Raw genomic sequence first — 17875 nt, forward strand, 5'->3', positions numbered from 1 at the left:
AACGACCATTTGTTGAAATCCCGCTATGTGCAGCTACAGAGATGAATTTATCTCTAGGTCACAACATCCTTATTAAGGATGAGGAGTTCGCAGAGACCAAGTCATTTGCCCACGTTTCTGCTAAAAGTGCTAAGATATTTCCTGAGATCAGGTTGGTGTAGGCCTGCCAGATAACAACGAATGCTTTCCTAGCACAACCGTACTTAGTGTTTCTTATTTAAACTAAGAAAATATTGGTCGTTGAGCCAAAATTCGAATTTAACTGGCCGTCCCATATTCTTATTTGCTCAATGTAGGGGTCCCCAGCAAAAATCAAAGCAGGTTCCTCCCTGCCACGCCCTGTGTCTCTGCTGGTTTCACTTTTATCTTTCCAGCCGTCATTAACAGTAGGTTCTGGCTCCAGGCCTCCAGACCTTTTCAGGAGGTGGAAGGCGGAGGAGGAGACTCCCGCCCCTCATCAACATGTCCGCCAACGAGCCGGCACGCGGACCTTCCGCCCCGCACAGACGTGGCCGCGCCCCGCCGCGGAGGATTGGCTCCAGCCTGAAGCCCGGCCTCCCTCGGCGCTGGGAGCCCCTTCCATTGGGCAGTTAGAAAACATGGCGGAGCTCCGCCCCCGCCTTCCTCGCGCCCCCCCTATCGCGGCGCGGGGGCGGGGCCCCAGCGGCGGCCGGAGGACGGGCCTCAGTAATTGGCGGAGGGCCGTGGCCGGGCCGTCACGTGGGGCCGGCATCCTTTGTTTGCGGAAGTAGGAGGAAGTAGAAGTGCTGAGTAAGCCGAGGTGAGTGACGGCGCAGGGGAGGCGGGGCCTGGGGGGCCCTTCTCCAAACCTCCTCGGCGCCCCAGATTCGGTGGTCGCCACCCCGACCCTCCTTCAGACCTCCCTTGTGTTCCTCGATAGTCAGTCGTGTCCTCCATTGACCCTTGTGTGACCTTCTGAGTGCCCGCAGCTTCCGCCCTTTGATCCCTCAGCGTCTCCAACTTCCACCTGTGACAGCTCTTGTCTCATTTCGAACTTGTGACCTCCCCAGGGACGCCAGCTTCGGCCCTGGGTGCCTCCATAGTACCTGTCTCCCTTGTGTGCCTCCCCTCCATCACTGACTTCCTTGGTCATCCCAACCCCGTCTCCCTCCAGCTCAGTTATCACTCTGGGACGCATTGATTGTCCCGTTGCCTTCCTGTGCCCTTCTCAGTGCTCCCGACTTTTCTGCCTCTGTATTCCCACCTGATCCCCCACATCCCCGGTTTTCTGCAGTTCTCCGTTTGTGTCTCCCCTGTTGTCCATTTTACGCTCCCCGTTTTCTGACTCCCATCTACCTGCTTCTCTCTGCTTATTGTCTCTCATTTGCCTCCAGATTTCATCTCTGCCTGCGCCCCACCATGCTCCCTCCTTCCCCATAACCTCCTCACCCCAGCGTCTCCCAAACCAACAACTCTGTGTCCACCTCCTGCTCCCAGAGATGGCCTGGAAGCTGGTGATCTGGAAGGCGTGACCTATTTGACCACGCCACTGGGATGGGCAGGTCCATGGGTGTGGGACAAGGAGGGCTCAGGAATCTGTGCCCATTTTTTTTTTTAACGGACTATTCATGTGACCCCAAACAAATACCTTCCCTTCCCCTGAGCTTCTGGGTCTTTCCCTCACCTGCCCTTTTACGCACCCAACAGGATGTTAGGCAGGTTTGGTTTGGCAACACACGAGCCCCACCCTTGGGCTGAATGCAGTGTTTTTGTTGTTGTCTCTGCCTTAAAATGTACCTGGAGTTTGGAGGCTGTTTTCTGTCCCAAGTTGCAGTTTCTTTGTGGCAGAGGGATTGTATATCCTGCTCTTGTAAGGCTGCTGTGAGGTTGAAACGTTGAGAAAATGTAGAAGGCAAAGCTTTGTAACCAGTATGGTCCGGTAAAAAATGCATGGTTTTGATACTGCGTCACAGCCAGGAAAGGGAAAGGGATAAAATGACAAAAGAAGGAGGGAAAGACAAGTAGATAGAAGGCCCACTGTCTTCATTTAGCATTTGAAAGTATTTATTGATCTGCTGGGGTGAGTCAGGCTCTTTTGTATGTTGCTTTTACCATTCATTCATTCCTCATTTCTTTAACAAATATCACTGGACTGTTTGTTGCCCTTGACATAGCCCAGGTTACTCCTATTTAACATAAGAAAGAGGGCGAATGCGTTGCCCGAGGTCACACCAATCGAAGAGACGAGTTGCAACCTGGCAAACCCTGCAGCCTGTGTGATTGGCCCGCTCTGTGAGGCTCACTGCTGTCGTCTTGGTGACCCGGTCGCTTTTTCTCCCTTCCGCGGATTACTTTCTCAGTAGGTGATAGTATCCTCAATGAGAATTTCCTTCTCACTCAGCAGAATGACATCACCAAGAAATAGAGGAAGTGCTGTGTGTGCGTGTCTGCACACGTGTGCTGGGTGTGTGTGGACGGGGTGAAGGGGGCCGTAGTGAAGAGGAGACCTTGTTACAAGAGCTTCCCTTTGTAGAGGGTGGCTCCTGGGAGAACATTTTCATAGGTCCATGCCTGACATGCCTCTTTTCTCTCTCTCTGTCTCTCTCTCTCTTTTTAATCCATCCTCATTTTTCTTTTTCGGGTGATCTCATCCAGTGTCATAGCTTTAAGTACCGTCTCAGACTCTGACAACTCCCAAATTTATATGTCCAATCCGGTCTAGATCTTTCCCTTGAATGATAAGACTCACTTATATAATTGCTTGCTCAACATCTCAAGTGTGGGCCTTTCAAAGTTAAAGGTGTTTAGAATTAAGCTCCTTATATAGATATCCCCTTCATCCCTACCCCACCTTCCACCAAAGTCTGCCCCTCCCACTTACTTTCCCGTCTTTAGGAAATGGCAGTGTTCTTCTTTCAGTTGCTCTGGCTGAAGCTGTGAGATTATCCTTGCAGCCTCTCTCCACCCCTCATCCAACCAGTGATGTGCTAATGTCACTGCTTTGCTCCAAGCCCTGCAATGGCTTCTCTCACTTAGGTGTGCCTGGCTCTCTGTTACTTCTCTGACTTCACTGGCGTCCTTGCTGTACTTGGAACACATCAGGCATGCTGCGGCCCCAGGACCTTTGCACTTGCTCTTCCCTCTGCCTGGACATTTCTTTACCTTGATATCCACACAGATTTTGGCCTCATTTCCTTTTAGTCTTTATTCAAGGTTAAGTTCTTGGTCAGGACTTCCCTGGCCACCCTGTCTAAAATTTCAGTCTCTACCTCAGCATTTCTTATTCCCTTCTTTGGTTCCCTTTTCTTCTCAGCATCTACCCAGTATCTAAACCCTACGTGTGTGCTTTGCCTATTTATCTTCTTTATTATTTAGCCCTCGCTAAAGTAGAAGATCTGGGAGAGCAGGGATTTTTGTCTGTTTAGTTCACTAGCAGAGTCTCAGAAGTTAGAACAATGCCTGCCCCAGAGTTGGTCCTCGATACATATTTATAGAGTGAATCATAAAATGATTCGTAAAATGGGCCACCCTGCACCTAGGCACGAGCCCAACGATCTCTTCAAGTTGCCGTTGTCTCCTGTCCTTGGGAGCCTCAGCCGCACGTGGGGGGCAGTCTGCTGCTGGCTGTGGTCGTGCTAAGCAGAGCAAATGAAAAAGACACCTTTTCCTTTCTTGAAGGGCATTTTACTCTGGCTCATATGAATGGCGGTGCATTTTTAGATGCGAGCCTTAGCTTTTGGAGGACAAGAGGCTGAAAATCAAGCCACTCAGCCACTTTCCATTCAGGCTTTCTCCTGAAGGCAAGTTTGAGGATGACCAGATGCTGCTCCGGATGCTAACTAACTGGGCTCAGGCCCTGGCAAGTCACATAAGCTCCTGTGCCTCACTTTCCTGCGTGTAATATGACTAGAAGTACACCTTCTCGTAGGAGTGTTTTGAGGATTAAATGCAGTAATCACCTCTGACACTTGGTGAGGAAGCGGGTGCTCACTGGGTGCGGGATGAATGTAGCAGTGTTGCTTCTTGTGTAAAGTGATGGGGGCAAGCCCTTCCCCCTTCCTCACTCACATTAGGAACGAATTTGGGATGAGCTGGGGTGGGAGAGAACATTTGAAGGAACATTTTGTTTTAGAGGCAGCTTTGGAGGTCCAGAGGCTTGGGTGGGGGATGGAAAGGACATTTGACCTAACCCCTACTTCCATCCGGTCTTTTCTTATGCACTAATTGAACACCTGCTGTTTGCAGGCCCTCTGCCTAGTGCAGTTCAGGAGTCCGAAGAAGCCATGAGTCCAGCCGCCAGGCAACACCTCCCACTTCCTTTCTCTGGGCCTCAGTTTCCCTATGTGCCAGACAGGGATAACACCCGCGCCTTCCTTCCTTCATGGGCATTTGTGAGCTTCAGGAGAGCTAACAGATGTGGGGACTCTGTGCTTTATGCGCGGTGGTCTTGTGAGAGGGTGGAGGTGATGCCGTCATGTACCAAGAGGCGCGGCTGGTGGGGGCTGAAGGAAAGAAGGCGGTGGTGCTCGGGCCGGGCTGGGTGCCCTGGGTGATCCTGCCGGGGCAGTGGATGGGGGAGACCTCAGCGGCACAGGAGGGGGTCGCTGGCCTGTGCCAATTGTTCCAATCATGGGACATCCTGTCATAAGCAGCCGGGGCTCAGGAAGCCTGATTTCCAACTCGAGCGGTTCTGCGTGTGCTCCCAGGATCCCCCACGAGGCCAGTCGTGTGAGGTCAGCTTCCTGGCCCGGCTGCCAGTGCGATCCTGTCACGCACCTCCAGGGCAGCTGTCCTGCCCCTCTGGCCGGGCTTCGTCAAGAGGGAAGCAGAGGGCTTGTAGAGTGTCCCTGCTTGGAGTCTGAATGAGCTTCAGGTATATAAAGCCAGACTTTCCAGACCCAGAGCTCAGTGCCTCATAAATGTTCTGAGTGTTACAAGGTGGTGGTGTGCTGGGCAGCCTGGAGTGGGTGGGGAATAAGGTGTGTGGCCTGTTACCACCTGCAAGGGAGTAAGAGAGGAGGGGAGGGTGCCTCGGAGGTGCCGGCCCTGTGGGTGTAGGGTGGGTTATTCATTTGTCCTCACTCATTCACCAAACATGTATTAAATATCCACTATCATCAGGAAGAGCATGCTGTGTGCTCAGATAAAAAAATAAAGAGGGGGGCAACCCAAACCAACAGATGCACCATCCTTATCACAGGATAAATGCTCCTTTGGGGGAGCCCCTGGGCAGGGTGAGGGCACCCCCAGGGCTAAGGGGAGGGGAGGCACAGGGTAGGAGTCTTAGACAAGGTAGCATGTGAGCCAATTCTTGAAGGACAGGAAGGGTTTATTCATTTATCTAACAGCAAAGTGAGGAGCACAATCCAGGCAGGAGTGTGTGCAGGTACATGGAGGCATGAGAGTGGTATGTTCTGGGAGGTCTCTGTTGCAGCATGGCTGGAGTAGGGGTGCAGGAGATGGGCTGGCCAGGTCATGTGGATGCTTGCCTTCCTCCGCCACCACCTCCACCCCGGAGCTTGGGCTCACTCTGGAAGGTGATGGGGAGCCCTTGGGCATGTGTAAGCATCCGATTTGCATCCTGTGGTAGGCACAGAGGGCTTGTAGGGATGGATGGTGGGCCTGGCCCTCAAGGTGCTGGTGGACCAGAAGGGTATAACACAAGCTGGGAGCATTGCGGGAGGGACCAGCTGGGGCTCTGAGCCTCCATAGGGAGCCGCTGGGCCTTGAAGGACAAGCAGAGGCTCTGGCAGAGATGGGAGCGAAGGGTGGCAGGGGAGGACATTCCAGGGAGGACAGGCCAGAAAGTTTGACAGTTCAGGCCCTCTCTCTCATTCTCTGAAAGAGATAACAGTCCAGACTAGGAGGTGGGGGGATGGGGCCCAGGGCCTGGCGGCTTGGCGCTTCCTCTCTTGCTTGAGACCTACCTGGTGCCCTTCAGGGAATTCGTGGCCGAGGTGGAAGCAGACATCTGAGGACGGGGTTCTCCCCCACCACCCCTGTAACCAGCCACACGCTCCCCCCTCCCTGTTGCGCTTCTTGAGCTTGTAGCCTCATCCACAAACTCGTCATAAAGCGCCCAGGTCGCAGGCTGGCTCTGAGCTCAACTCTAAAGCGGATGCCGGCAGGATGGCTCCGTGGTGACCGGTATTCGTGTGGGCCACGGCAGTGCCCATAACTCCCTGCGTGCTGCCCAGGCCCGAGGAAAATGCTCATCCCCGGCCAGGTCACGCAGGCTCCTGTCCCCATGCCCTCCCTTACGGTGTCTTTCGCTCCATCTGTGGGGAGGCCTCTTGCCCAGGTCCCCACTGCAAAGTTCAGCTCAAGAGTTGCCTTGTGCAGCCATCCTTTCCCGACTCTTCCTCGCAAGGGGAGAGGGACTGGGTTTGGGTCCCCCTGTGACTACTCATTTTATGAATCTAACCGGCCACTTTGGGGAGCTCACCAAAGATGCCACCTGTCGGTTCCCATCTCCCTCGGACCCCAGTACTACTTCTTTTTTTGTTTGTTTTTTTGGTGGCCATCCACACATGTCACTTTAACTTGCCCTTCCAACACCCACAGTCTAAGGCCTCTCTGGGCCTCCGTTACTTCATCTCTAAAATGGGGACATTAATGCTCGTCCTTCCTGTCTTAAAGCTCCTCTCCTCTAGGGTTGTCTTCTCCAGCAGCAGCTTCCTAAGCCTTCCCTTAGGAAGGGAAGCAGGCAGGCGAGGGCCTTTGACAGGGGACAGGTGAGCAAAAGTAAGGAGAACAGGCCAGAAATCTCTGGCCTCCCTGTAGGGCAGACACAGTCGACACCTGGACACTGCAGGAGAGGCAGAATTGTCAGCGTCCCCCTCGCCGCAAAAGCTCTTGGGTTCGTGGCCTTCCTGCTTTTGGCATCTGAGGGCTGCTCCAGGCCTCCGGTGCCCAGGACAGCCCCTGTCATGTGACCTTGGTGTCACCTGTGTCACCTATGAGCAGGGAGCAAGCCCAGGTGAGGAGCCCTAGAGAACAGTTGTCAGCAGGTAAAAGCAAATGTTGACCCTGTGGGGAGGTCAAGGGCAAGGGGCTGTGAGAAGCGAGAGGGGGAAGAAGCCGGGAGGGAGGGGGCCGCTCCCCAGCTGCGCATCGCTCCCCCCCCGCCCCACAGCTGTGCTGGAAAGAACCTGGGCTCTGAGGTCAGGGGTGGGATGGGAGGAAGAGCGCAGCGTTGAGAAGGAAGCAGAAGCATGCGCTCTGTCTACTTCTCACTTGCCGCTTTCCGGGCTGGTCTGTTATGTTTGTTCCAGGATGTGGCCCAGGGGGTTCATTTCCTCTCTTTCCACCTTGTGATAACAATGGCCACTGTTTGTGTGCCCACAGTCGGCCAGCATCCTGGACACTTTCCCTCCATTGTGTCATTTCACCCTCACGCCCACCCTGGAAGGCTGGGAGGGAGCCAGGCCCGTCCTTTCAGTGGCCAGGCTGCCATCCAGGTGTGGGAGGCAGCCCTGGGGACCCTGAGGAAGGTGCCTCTCCCCTGGGGCACCTGTCTTCCTTCCGTCCAGCTGGATCCCCGTGATGATTCTCCCCTAAACCCCAGGTGGGCTCATGGATGCTGGTGCTCCTGACTCCCCCCAGGAGGTGCCTGGGAGCACCTCGCCTCTCCTGGTGCCTCCCGCCTGCTCTCTGGGAAACCTCTGTGCTGCTATTCTAAGCTGGTCCTGACCCCCGGGCTTCTCCCCAGCCGTGGGCCCCAGGGGCTCAGCCTACACTCTTACTTTCTTTAACAAATAGAATCATTTAAAAGAAGAAGAAGAAGAAGAAGAAGAAACATTTTCCATCCCATTTGATAAACAGGGAAAAGAAAAAAATGGCCCATAAACCCAATATCCTCATAGTATTTTGGTATTTTTCTGTCACCCTTATTTTTTGCAGCATAATTTTGACTCAGCTAAATTACGTTTTAACAGACTTTCTGGGGGCCAAGCCTGTGCGGGGGGTGAGTGTACAGAGGGGAAAAGACTGAATACCTGTCCTTAAAAAGCTCCAATGATCTAGAACCAGCTGTCTGGCCCTGATTCTTGCTCCTTCACCTACTAGCTGTGTGATGTAGGGCCCATTACTTTACCTCTCTGTTTCTTGATTTTCTCATTTGTAAAATCAGGATAATATGACAATTTCATAGGGTGGTGGTGCAGAGTTTTTAAAATATGTTATTTGAGAGAGAGAGCGTGCAAGCAGGGGGAGGGGCAGAGAGAGAGGGAGAGAGAGTCTCAAGCAGACTCCGCACTGAGATCATGACCTGAGCCGAAATTAAGAGGCGGGCACCTAACCGACTGAGCCACCCGGGTGCCCCAGGGTGGTGGTCCGGATGAAAGATTAGTATATGTAAAGTTCTTGGACCAGGACCAGAGCACAGAGAGGCACGTGAGTGTTTGGTGTGATTAGTGTGATTAAGTGTAGGAGGACGGCAGGAGGATGGAGGAGAGGAAGGACGTATCAGACAAATCAACATGGAGAGGGAAGGAGGTGCGAGACAGCATTGCTTTCTGCAATCATGCATGACAGGGTGGGACCAAGGGGGAGAAGCTGCGTGGGGAGGCGGGGGCCTTGCAGGCTGAGCTTGCAGCCCACAACCAGCACAGGGAGCGCTGTGGACTTGATGCCCCAGAGTCTGTAACACCACCATGTGCTTCCTGAGTTCCTCAATCACAGCTTTTTTTTTTTTTTTTTTAAGATTTTATTTATTTGACAGAGACACAGCGAGAGAGGGAACACAAGCAGGGCGAGTGGGAGAGGGAGAAGCAGGCTTCCCGCGGAGCAGGGAGCCTGATGCGGGGCTCGATCCCAGGACTCTGGGATCATGACTTGAGCCCAAGGCAGACGCTTAACTGGCTGAGCCACCCAGGCGCCCCCTGGTCTAAACAGTCTTAAGAACATTCTCATTTAATCCTCACAGCACATAAAAGGGGAACTTGTCCTCATTTTCTATTTAAAATTTATTTTAGAGAGAGCAAGAGAATGAGAGTGAAAGCGGGGAGAGGGGTGGAGGTAGAGAGAGAATCCCGAGCAGACACCGCACTGAGTGCGGAGCCTGACGCAGGGCTCGATCTCACGACCCTGAGATCATGACCTGAGCCGAAATCAAGAGTCAGACGCTCAACCGACTGAGCCACTCAGGTGCCCCAAGCATTGTCCTCATTTTAAAGGGGACACTGAGGCTCATAGTCTGCTCACGCCACATCTTACTAATGATCATAAGAGGAAGGACATTACAAAGCTTCAGGGCGCTTCCAAAGCTCTACAATCACGGTCTTTGTTTCCTTATGCGTCAAAGGGAGGGCAATGGAAGTGAAGAAGACTCATGCCTATTGAGCATTTACTATCTGCCAGGTTCTGTTATTGGGCACTGTTGTGGTTCTCGTGTTACAGATAAGGAAACTGAGACACAGAAGGGTTAAGTGACTTGCCCAAGGACACACAGCTGGTGAGGATGGGAACACAGTTTTGCTCCAGGCCTCTTCCTTTACAGAGACTGAAAGGGGACAGTCACGTAAAGTGCTTAGCTCAGGGCCCGCTGCCTAGTAAGTGCTCAGTAAGTGCTCAGTCTCCTGGTATAATTATCATTACTGGCCCTTCCTCTCTTTATCGGTGGTTCTTTGAGGCTTCTTGTTCTTCCTTTTATCCCTAAGCTTGATCCTCTCCTCAACAGCTGGGCCAGAGTGTGACCAGTGTCCACTGACATGTCCATTCTCCGGGGTACCCAAACCTCCACGCTCTGTCCTCAGTGTCTGAGCTGCACTTTTGGTGGGTGACTTCCTGGCACAGAGCCAGAGGGCAGCCTCTAGCTAAATGTCACCCGGCTTTGGTGGCACTGCCTTAGGAATGCAGTACGCTTTCTGAGAACCTAGGAAAATATGCGACGTCTAATTCTGTCATCCAAACTAGGGACAGTTTCCACAGCAGAAACTGGGACCCTTTGAGTCTGCAACATAACGTTTCCATCCACACACATGCTCACTATTGCTGAGTCTTTACGTTCACGTTCATTTCCGAGGCACTTGGTTTCATGTTTTCTCAGAGCAGGCACCAACAATTGGGAGACCAATGCCCACGGTCCCCCTGCGCCTGTTGGAGTGTGGGCCGATCCCGGTCCCCTGGCTGCATCTGGTCGAGATAGGACCCTGGTTTTATTCGTAGAATTGAAATGACTCACGCCGAGCTTTCTGAGCGCTGGACTTCACGTAGCGAGAACCCCTCCCTTTGGACGGGACAGGATCATCTGTGATGCGCGTTCCTGTCTGCCGTCTCCTTGAGCAATAGGTTCCATACTGCAGATGAGGAAGCTGAGGCTCTGGTGGGGAAACTGACCAGGAAGCAGGATGGTTCTGGTCCCCCGGGCATGGTGGCCGCTCTGTAACTTCCTCTCATGCCCTCTTACCCCTGACTCAGTGCCTCTCTCTTTCTCTCCCCCCCGTTTCCAGGTCCCTCCTGGCCCAGAATCAGAGGACCAGCACTGGTGGGGCGCCATCTGGGAGCCTGTGCAGGAAACTGCTGTACTGGTGAGGTGGGCATGGGAGACCGAGCCCAGCTGACCAGAGACCCCATTTTCTTCCAGACTGAGGGGGCAGGCGGCGGGGCCTCCCCACCTGCCCCGCAGAAGATGCAGTTCTTCGGCCGCCTGGTCAATACCCTCAGTAGCGTCACCAACTTGTTCACAAACCCGTTCCGGGTGAAGGAGGTGGCTGTGGCAGACTACACCTCGAATGGCCGGGTTCGGGAGGAAGGGCAGCTGATTCTGTTCCAGAACATTCCCAATCGCACCTGGGACTGCATCCTGGTCAACCCCAGGAACTCACAGAGTGGATTCCGGTGGGTGATGGTCAACTGCCACACATACTTCTTTCCTTTGACTCCTCAGGCTGGTGGTCCCTTGGCCAAAAAGCGGCTTCTTTGGGCCTAACATTTGAGGGCTCTGGAGAAGGGTGGGAGAGGGTGGGGAGAGGGGTCTCCTAGGGCCCTCCTACACCTTCTGGCCCGTCAGGGTCCCCACAGCAGGGGTGTGAGGATAGAAGGCGGGGCTTTTCCCTGCCTCCAGGCCGGGAGCCGTGCAGTTGGAGGGAAGGAGGAAGGACAGGAAGCTGAGAAGGGTCAAACCAGGTCAAGTCCAGGGTTCACCTGTAACCCTGGGTCTTTAAAGGCATGACTGCCTTGTAGGGGCCGACCAGGGTTTGTTCAGGAGAGTATAAGGGGTGGGCAGCGGTCACTTTTCAGGGCATGCGGGGTCTCCCATGGGAGCTAGAAGGAAAGGGTAGGAGGCCAGGACAGGGCTGAGGGAGCTGAGCCAGCTGCAGGGCTGGTTGGCATAAGGGGAAAGGAGTGGCCAGGCACCCAAAATGCAGGGTCCGGAGGAGCTTGGCAGACTGGCCCTGAGTTGGGCTAGTGCTGATGGGCCTTTTTCCATTCGTTCATCCATCTGCCCATCCCGCCATCCTTCCCTTCACTGGGCACCGGGCATCTGCAGTGGCTCGGGAGTCCCAGGCCCTGGGCCAGGCCCAGCTGGTACTGCGAAATGACAAGACACACTCCGCGCCCTTATGTGCAGTCTTGGGTGGAGGCCACATGCCAGGCAGGCATTGTACCCACCGTGTGAGGAGAGCTGTGGGTAGAAGTGGACAGTGGGGACACGAGCAGGTGACCCCTTCCTGGTGAGCTCCTCTGAGCCTAGAATGAGTAGGAATGTGTCTGGCAGAGGAGAGTGGACAGGGTCGTTCTAGACATGCGGAGGCATGGGTTGGGGGGTGAGGGGGCGCCCACAGGCGAATGGCCCCGGGCCGGATCCCTGGTATGTGCAGGGCTTTGGCAAGCATTAAAGCTGGAGGGAACCTCTGGACTCATTCTGATTGAGGAGGCATGGCAACAGGAGTCTCAGAAAGTGGCAAGCTGGGAGTCAGGGTCCAGCCAACAGGAGGAGAGCAGAGGAGGCCGGCCAGTCGGGAGAATTCAGGTCTGGTTCCACAGGGAAACTGAGGCAGAGGCCCCCACAGCGGGCAGCTGGGCAAAGAACACAGCTCAGCAGCCAGTCCGGACGCCAGTTTTAACGTGGCAGAGCTAGTCCACACTCTGGGCACAGATGCCTGAGCTGATGGCCATCCCGCTGGTCTGGATCAGGACAGGGCAGGCTTCCACCTGCGGCTCCAGAACCCCTCCACAGGCCCGCAGCCGAGGGCCGCTGATGGGAATGCCCAGCCGAGCAGGGTGGTATGGTGGGTCCACTCTTCGGAGGGCCACTCAGCCTTACTTTCCAGGTGCCGCCCTGGGGGCTCCACCACCATCCACCATCACCAAGTCCTGTCAGCTGTAAATGTCCCTTGACAGGACTCCAGATCCGTCCCAGAAAGCTCAAACCCCACTGTGGGCAGACTTCCGTCCCAGGGGGTTAAACTCTTTGCCAACGGTTTATTAACTACATGTTTATTTATTACCCTTAATTGGGGGGCACTTTATAGTACTTTCGCATATGGTATATTAGCACATCCTCCCATGACCCGTTGAGGTAAACAAGGAAGGCAGTATCCCATTTTACAGATAAGAAAACTGAGGCTCAGGAAGATAAGTGAGTCATTCAAGGTTGCACGGGAAGCAGCGAAGAAACAGAATCTGTGTCTTCTGCCTCCTAAGCCATTTCTCTTTTCTGTGCCACTGCGTGTTTCCAGTGTTTGGACAGAATAGGGAGCATTGGGTGGGGTTTCAAGCCAAGCACATAGCTCCTCTCGGAATTCCTGACATCCCTCACTTGGCTCTGGACTCTTGTCTCTTCTTCTAACCTGCTCTTGCCCAAGCATTTCCATTTCAGTAGATGGCATCACCATCCCTGTATGCGGTTGTGCAGCCCAGATGCCCAGGAATGATCCTTGATCCCTTGGGCTCTACCCCCCCACCCCGGGGGTGTCTAAATCCGGGTCATTACTGAGTTCTGTCACGCTCCCCTGCCAAGCATATCTTGAGGCTGCTGCTGCTTCTCCATCAATTATGCTTAACTTTGGCTTGAATGACAACCACAGCGGATAGTGGTCCCCAGGGGCCCCCAGTCCCCAGGGGCCCAGGCTCTTGCTGTCTTGTTGCTCCACCAAGTGTGGCCTTCGTTCTCTAGGCTACCACATGGTCCCAGATGGCCATGCCAGATCCAGCCATCACAGCCACCTTTCCAATCAGCAGAAAGGTAGAAGGGCAGGGTGAACAAGGGCACTGTCCTCCTTTTCAGGGGCTTCTCAGAAGTGGCACACATGCCTTCCACCTGAATCCCATCAGCTGGGACTTAGTCACACGGCCACAACTAGTTGCAAGGGAGGCTGGGAAGTGTAGCCTGTGTTGCAGCCACGTGCCAGTCCCGAATCCGGGCTTCTGTTATTCTCAATTTTGCTGCTGGCTCTTTTTCCAGGCTATGGTCGTTGTACACACAGACTCCAGCTTCACTCTGCCTCCCAGCCTGTAGCTCTGCCTGTGGGTCTGGTTTCTCTCCTCCCATCCTCTTCCAAGCTGCTGTCAGAGTGATCTTTCCAGAAGACAAATCTGATCACTCACTTCCCTGCTTCACTCTTCAAGAAGTCCCTTTTTCCTTAACATATCAGCTGCTTAGCTTGGCTTGAAAGGGCCAGTGTGATCAGGCCTTGCTTCTCCCTCTGGTCTCAGTTGTTGCCCCTTGTGCTCCTGGCCTTCACCTAGACTCTTACGTCATCAGCCTAGAACATTCTCCCCTTCTTTGCCTGCCTCACTTCTGCTCGCCCTTCTGGCTAGAGTAGGTGTTGATGCTGTGTGTCCGGTAGCACTCCATCCCCACGCTTGGTAGACCGTCTTCCTGGTAGACCACAAACCCCATGAGGGTAGTGGCTATGTCTGTCTTGTTCGCCCCAGTACAACCCCCAGCACCCAGCAAGGAGCCTGGCACACGTAGGTTTGTGCAATGCATGTGATGTATTCTCAAAGCTTCAGCAGTGTTTGTGGAGGGCCACTGTGCACCGTGTCCTCTGTTGGGACTGGGGACTGTTGGATTCAGGGCAGTCGAGGGGGTGAGCTGGGAAGCAGGAGGGGAGGTTATGAAGAGTTGCAGAAATGGCAATGCCAAGGACTGGGGTGTGACCTCGGAGTGAGGGCCAGGGCCCTGGGCTTCTCCTAGGGGCAGCCATCCTGGGGTCTCCCCACTGCTCCCAGCCCTTTGCAGTTTCTAGAAGGAAGGTATGGTTTACTAGACTTCCTCTTCAGGCTGCTGCAATTCTTTTTTTTTTTTAATATTTTATTTACTTATTTGATAGAGAAAGCACAAGCAGGGGAAGTGGCGGGCAGAGGCAGAGGGAGAGGGAGAAGCGGGCTCCCCGCTAGGCAGGGAGCCCGATGCGGGGCTCAATCCCAGGACCCTGAGATCATGACCTGAGCCAAAGCAGACGCTTCACTGACTGAGCCACCCAGGTGTACCCCCCCTTTTCTTAAAGATTTTATTTATTAGAGTGAGAGAGAGTGAGCAGGTGAGCGAGCGAGCACGAGCTGGGAGAGAGGGAGAAGGAGAAGCAGACACCCCACTGAGCAGGGAGCTGATGTGGGACTCGATCCCAGGACCCCAGGATCATGACCTGAGCCCAAGGCAGACACTTAACTGACTGAGCCATCCAGGTGCCCCCCCCCTTTTTAAGATTTATTTATTTATTAGAGAGAGAAATAGCGTGTGGGGTGAGAGGCAGAGGGAGAATCCTTGAGCAGACTCCCTGCTGAGCGGGGAGCCCGATGCCACAGGGGGGCTCGATCTCAGGACCCTGAGATCATGACCTGAACTGGATCAGCCGCCCAACCGACTGAGCCACCCAGGCACCCCTGAGGTTCTGTCTTTTATTTTTATTTATTTATTTATTTTAAGATTTTATTTATTTATTTGAGAGAGAGAGAATGAGAGACAGAGAGCACGAGAGGGAAGAGGGTCAGAGGGAGAAGCAGACTCCCCGCTGAGCAGGGAGCCTGATGTGGGACTCGATCCCAGCACTCCAGGATCATGACCTGAGCCGAAGGCAGTCGCTTAACCAACTGAGCCACCCAGGCGCCCTGAGGTTCTGTCTTTTAAAGGTCTCCTCCTGCTTTACTTGCCTGGAGGCCTCTGAACTGCCCCAGGGTCCAGAACTGTGGTTCGAGGGAAGTATTGCTTCCAGCCTCAGGCCCCACATAGACATGTCCCTGGGCTGCATGCAGCTGCGTCGCTTCAGGATGGGGGAAGGAGTCAGGATCTTCTGAATCCTCAGGTTTTATTACCTAAGGGCCTGTGACCCCTTACCTCCAGTATCCGTACTAGGTGGAGAGATCCGACCCTGGCGGTACAAAAGGCGACATCAACAATAGCATCCTACTGCGTGTGAGGCTCATAAACAGCCCCTGGAAGTGGGGGTATTACTGACCCCATCCTACAAAGGAGGAGACACCCCTCAAAGAATTTCAGTAACTTGCCCACGTCACCTCACTGGTCAGCCGTGGAGCTAGGGCTCAGGCCCAGCATTCTGGCTCTAGAACCCACCTCTTCCTTCTCTTCCACTGGGGCCACTTAGCCGTGTGGCGCTGGGCAGGACTCAGCTCGCCTGGGCTCAACCCCAGGGCCCCACCGGCCTGACATATGGTCCAGAGCCCCTGGCTCCTCTGTGTGAGCCCCGGGGTGGTCACTGGTGGCGTCGTGTGGACATTATGATAACACCTGTATTTATGTTCCTGCTACGAATTAATCATTTACTACTGACATTTGCTGGTGACATGTGATATTTGATGAAACCTGCCAGCTCTTCACTGGTATCTCAGCAGAAACAGGGCTGCACTTTCCAGGAACCCTAGAAAGAATGATCAGAGCAGGGACGCCTGGGTGGCTCAGTCTGTTCAGCATCTGCCTTCAGCTCAGGTCATGATCCCAGGGTCCTGGGATCAAGTCCCAGCTCAGCGGGGAGCCTGCTTCTTCCTTTCCCTCTGCCCCTCCCCTCCGCTCGAGTTCCCCTCTCTCTCTCAAATAAAATCTTAAAGAAAAAAAAAAAAGAATGATCAAAGCATGTGCGACATGTGATCTTTGCTTCTTGAAAGGGGACTGATATTTGAGGCCCTCAGAAATGGAACTGCTGGTCGGCACCTCAGACAAGCTGAGGGGCCTGTGATCCGGCCACATACCCCGTGCTTGCTCCTTCCTGATTTATCCAGCCCACAGCCCGTCCCCTCTTGGCAGAGGTGAATACCGCAGATCCGTCCTCCAGGAGCTCAGGCAGTAGCTGGAAAACGTAGGTCTGTATGCAGCGTGCAGGGGGTTAAATGTTAGAATGCAAACCAAATAAAGCTCTCAGGTTCCCTAAACAGACCTCACCTTTTTACACTTCGTTCTTTGTCCTCACTGTTCCCTGCTGCCTGCTCTGGGAGCCGGTCCTTGCCCGTTTTCTTCTCCCTCAGCACGGTCCATACTTCTGTCAGCCCCTCTTGCCTCGGATCAGCCTGTGTCTGTTTGCACTTCTGTCTCCCCACTAGACCGCAGAGCTCCTGAGGGACAGCATCTGGGTCTGAGTCATTTCTCCTAATGCCCATTGTAGTGCTAAGCACTCAGCAGGTGCACGCTGAGTATTTGTTGAGTGGGTAAGTGACCCCATGTCCACTGGGGGTAGACGTGTGTTTGATAGGAGGGCTTGGAAAAGGCCTCTGGGGGGAGGTGGGTGAGAGATGGACCTATAAGGGGGAGGAAGATTTCACCTGGAGAGAAGGCTGGGCAGGGAGAGGCGCATGGCTCTGGCAAAGGCACAGAAGGGCAGGGACGGAGGAGCCCTTTAGAGGACCTGTGTGGGACGGCCGGTGCTTAGCTCTGAAACTGGAGAGTTAGATACCATTCTAGCCTAATGGGTCTTGGCCATTTTTTTGGTCCAAGACCCCGTTGAAAGTCCCAGGGGACCTCTACACCCCCAAATACACAGACACACATTTGCATGCGATTTCCTGAGGTTCACAGACCCCCTAAGGCCCATTCACAGGCCATTCCCAGCCAAGGCAAAGGCTCCCCAGAGCTAATGCCAGGTGGTTTTTGTCTGGGGTCTTGGGTTCTAGAAGAGAGGGAAAAGACAGCCTTATGAGTCCTCCAGGTCCTCCACATTTTCTGTGAATATTTCTTTCCCCCATGGCTCTAACCGAAACCTGGTTCTCCCCTGAGGGCCTTGAGAGATTTCTCTCCCGGTCTTTCCCCCACTGGGCCTGGAGGTGGGACAGGGTGCCCCTTGCTCCCTAGCCTTGAAATTCACGTCAGCCTGTCCTGAGGTTTCCCCCACACCCTTGGGGCCGTGCGCCCCTGGCCCGGAGCTCCCTCTCTCCATCACTACCTGTCTTGACTCGGTGACTGAAATTCGCAGGGTGCCCCTCCTCGCACCCACGGCTCTTGGGGCCAGACCTCTTCCAGCCCACGCGGCCATTCCCTGGACCTTGTCATCACCAGTAACAAGGGCTCTTCCACAAATACAAGTGTCGAATGCCCCACTTTCCACCGTCTGCCTCCTGTATTTCCAGCTCCTTCTCCCTCGTCCTCTGAATGCCAAGTTCCCCTCCCCCTGCAGACATGGACCCAGCCATCCCCTGCCACAGTCCCCGTCCCTTTCGTGGACTTCAGTTCTTGCCCTGCAGAAACTCGTGGCCTGTCATGATGATTACACCCTTGCAGACCCTCTCTGCTTTCTTACTTCTCTCTTTGTCATCTCTGCGTGGCAAAACCCCAACACTAGTTAGTGCCAGGTCTCCACCGTGGCTGGCGGGGCTCCCCTCCATGCTGCTTGCTCCCACTTCAAGTGAGCCCTGCCCTTTGGCAGCCCTGGCCTCACCCTGTCCCTCCCCTCCTCCCCTCCCCTCCGTGCTTACCTGCAGCTGGTGAGTGCCCCCACCCCGGCTGCCCACACCTGCACCCACA

At 54.3% G+C, this 17875-nt stretch overlaps 1 protein-coding gene across 5 annotated transcripts in view; it reads left to right on the forward strand.

Moving 5' to 3' along the window:
* Nucleotides 1-655: 655 nt before the first annotated feature.
* PLA2G6 (phospholipase A2 group VI) overlaps nt 656-17875 on the forward strand; it is a 60406-nt gene continuing 43186 nt past the window's right edge. For 3 of the 5 annotated variants that reach the window (XM_073882774.1, XM_025881807.2, XM_025881811.2), the window contains exons 1-2: nt 678-781; nt 10413-10800. In XM_073882774.1, the coding sequence (XP_073738875.1) occupies nt 10502-10800 (299 nt within the window). In that variant the 5' untranslated portion in view covers nt 678-781; nt 10413-10501. Of the gene's footprint in view, nt 782-10412; nt 10801-17875 lie in introns of all 5 variants that reach the window. The other 2 variants (XM_025881809.2, XM_025881810.2) reach the window with 2 other exon arrangements.

The sequence above is a fragment of the Callorhinus ursinus genome, unplaced genomic scaffold (assembly GCF_003265705.2).
Source record: "Callorhinus ursinus isolate GAN/ISIS: 27379988/994484 unplaced genomic scaffold, GSC_fseal_2.0 scaffold48, whole genome shotgun sequence".
Classification (NCBI taxonomy): Eukaryota; Metazoa; Chordata; class Mammalia; order Carnivora; family Otariidae; genus Callorhinus; species Callorhinus ursinus.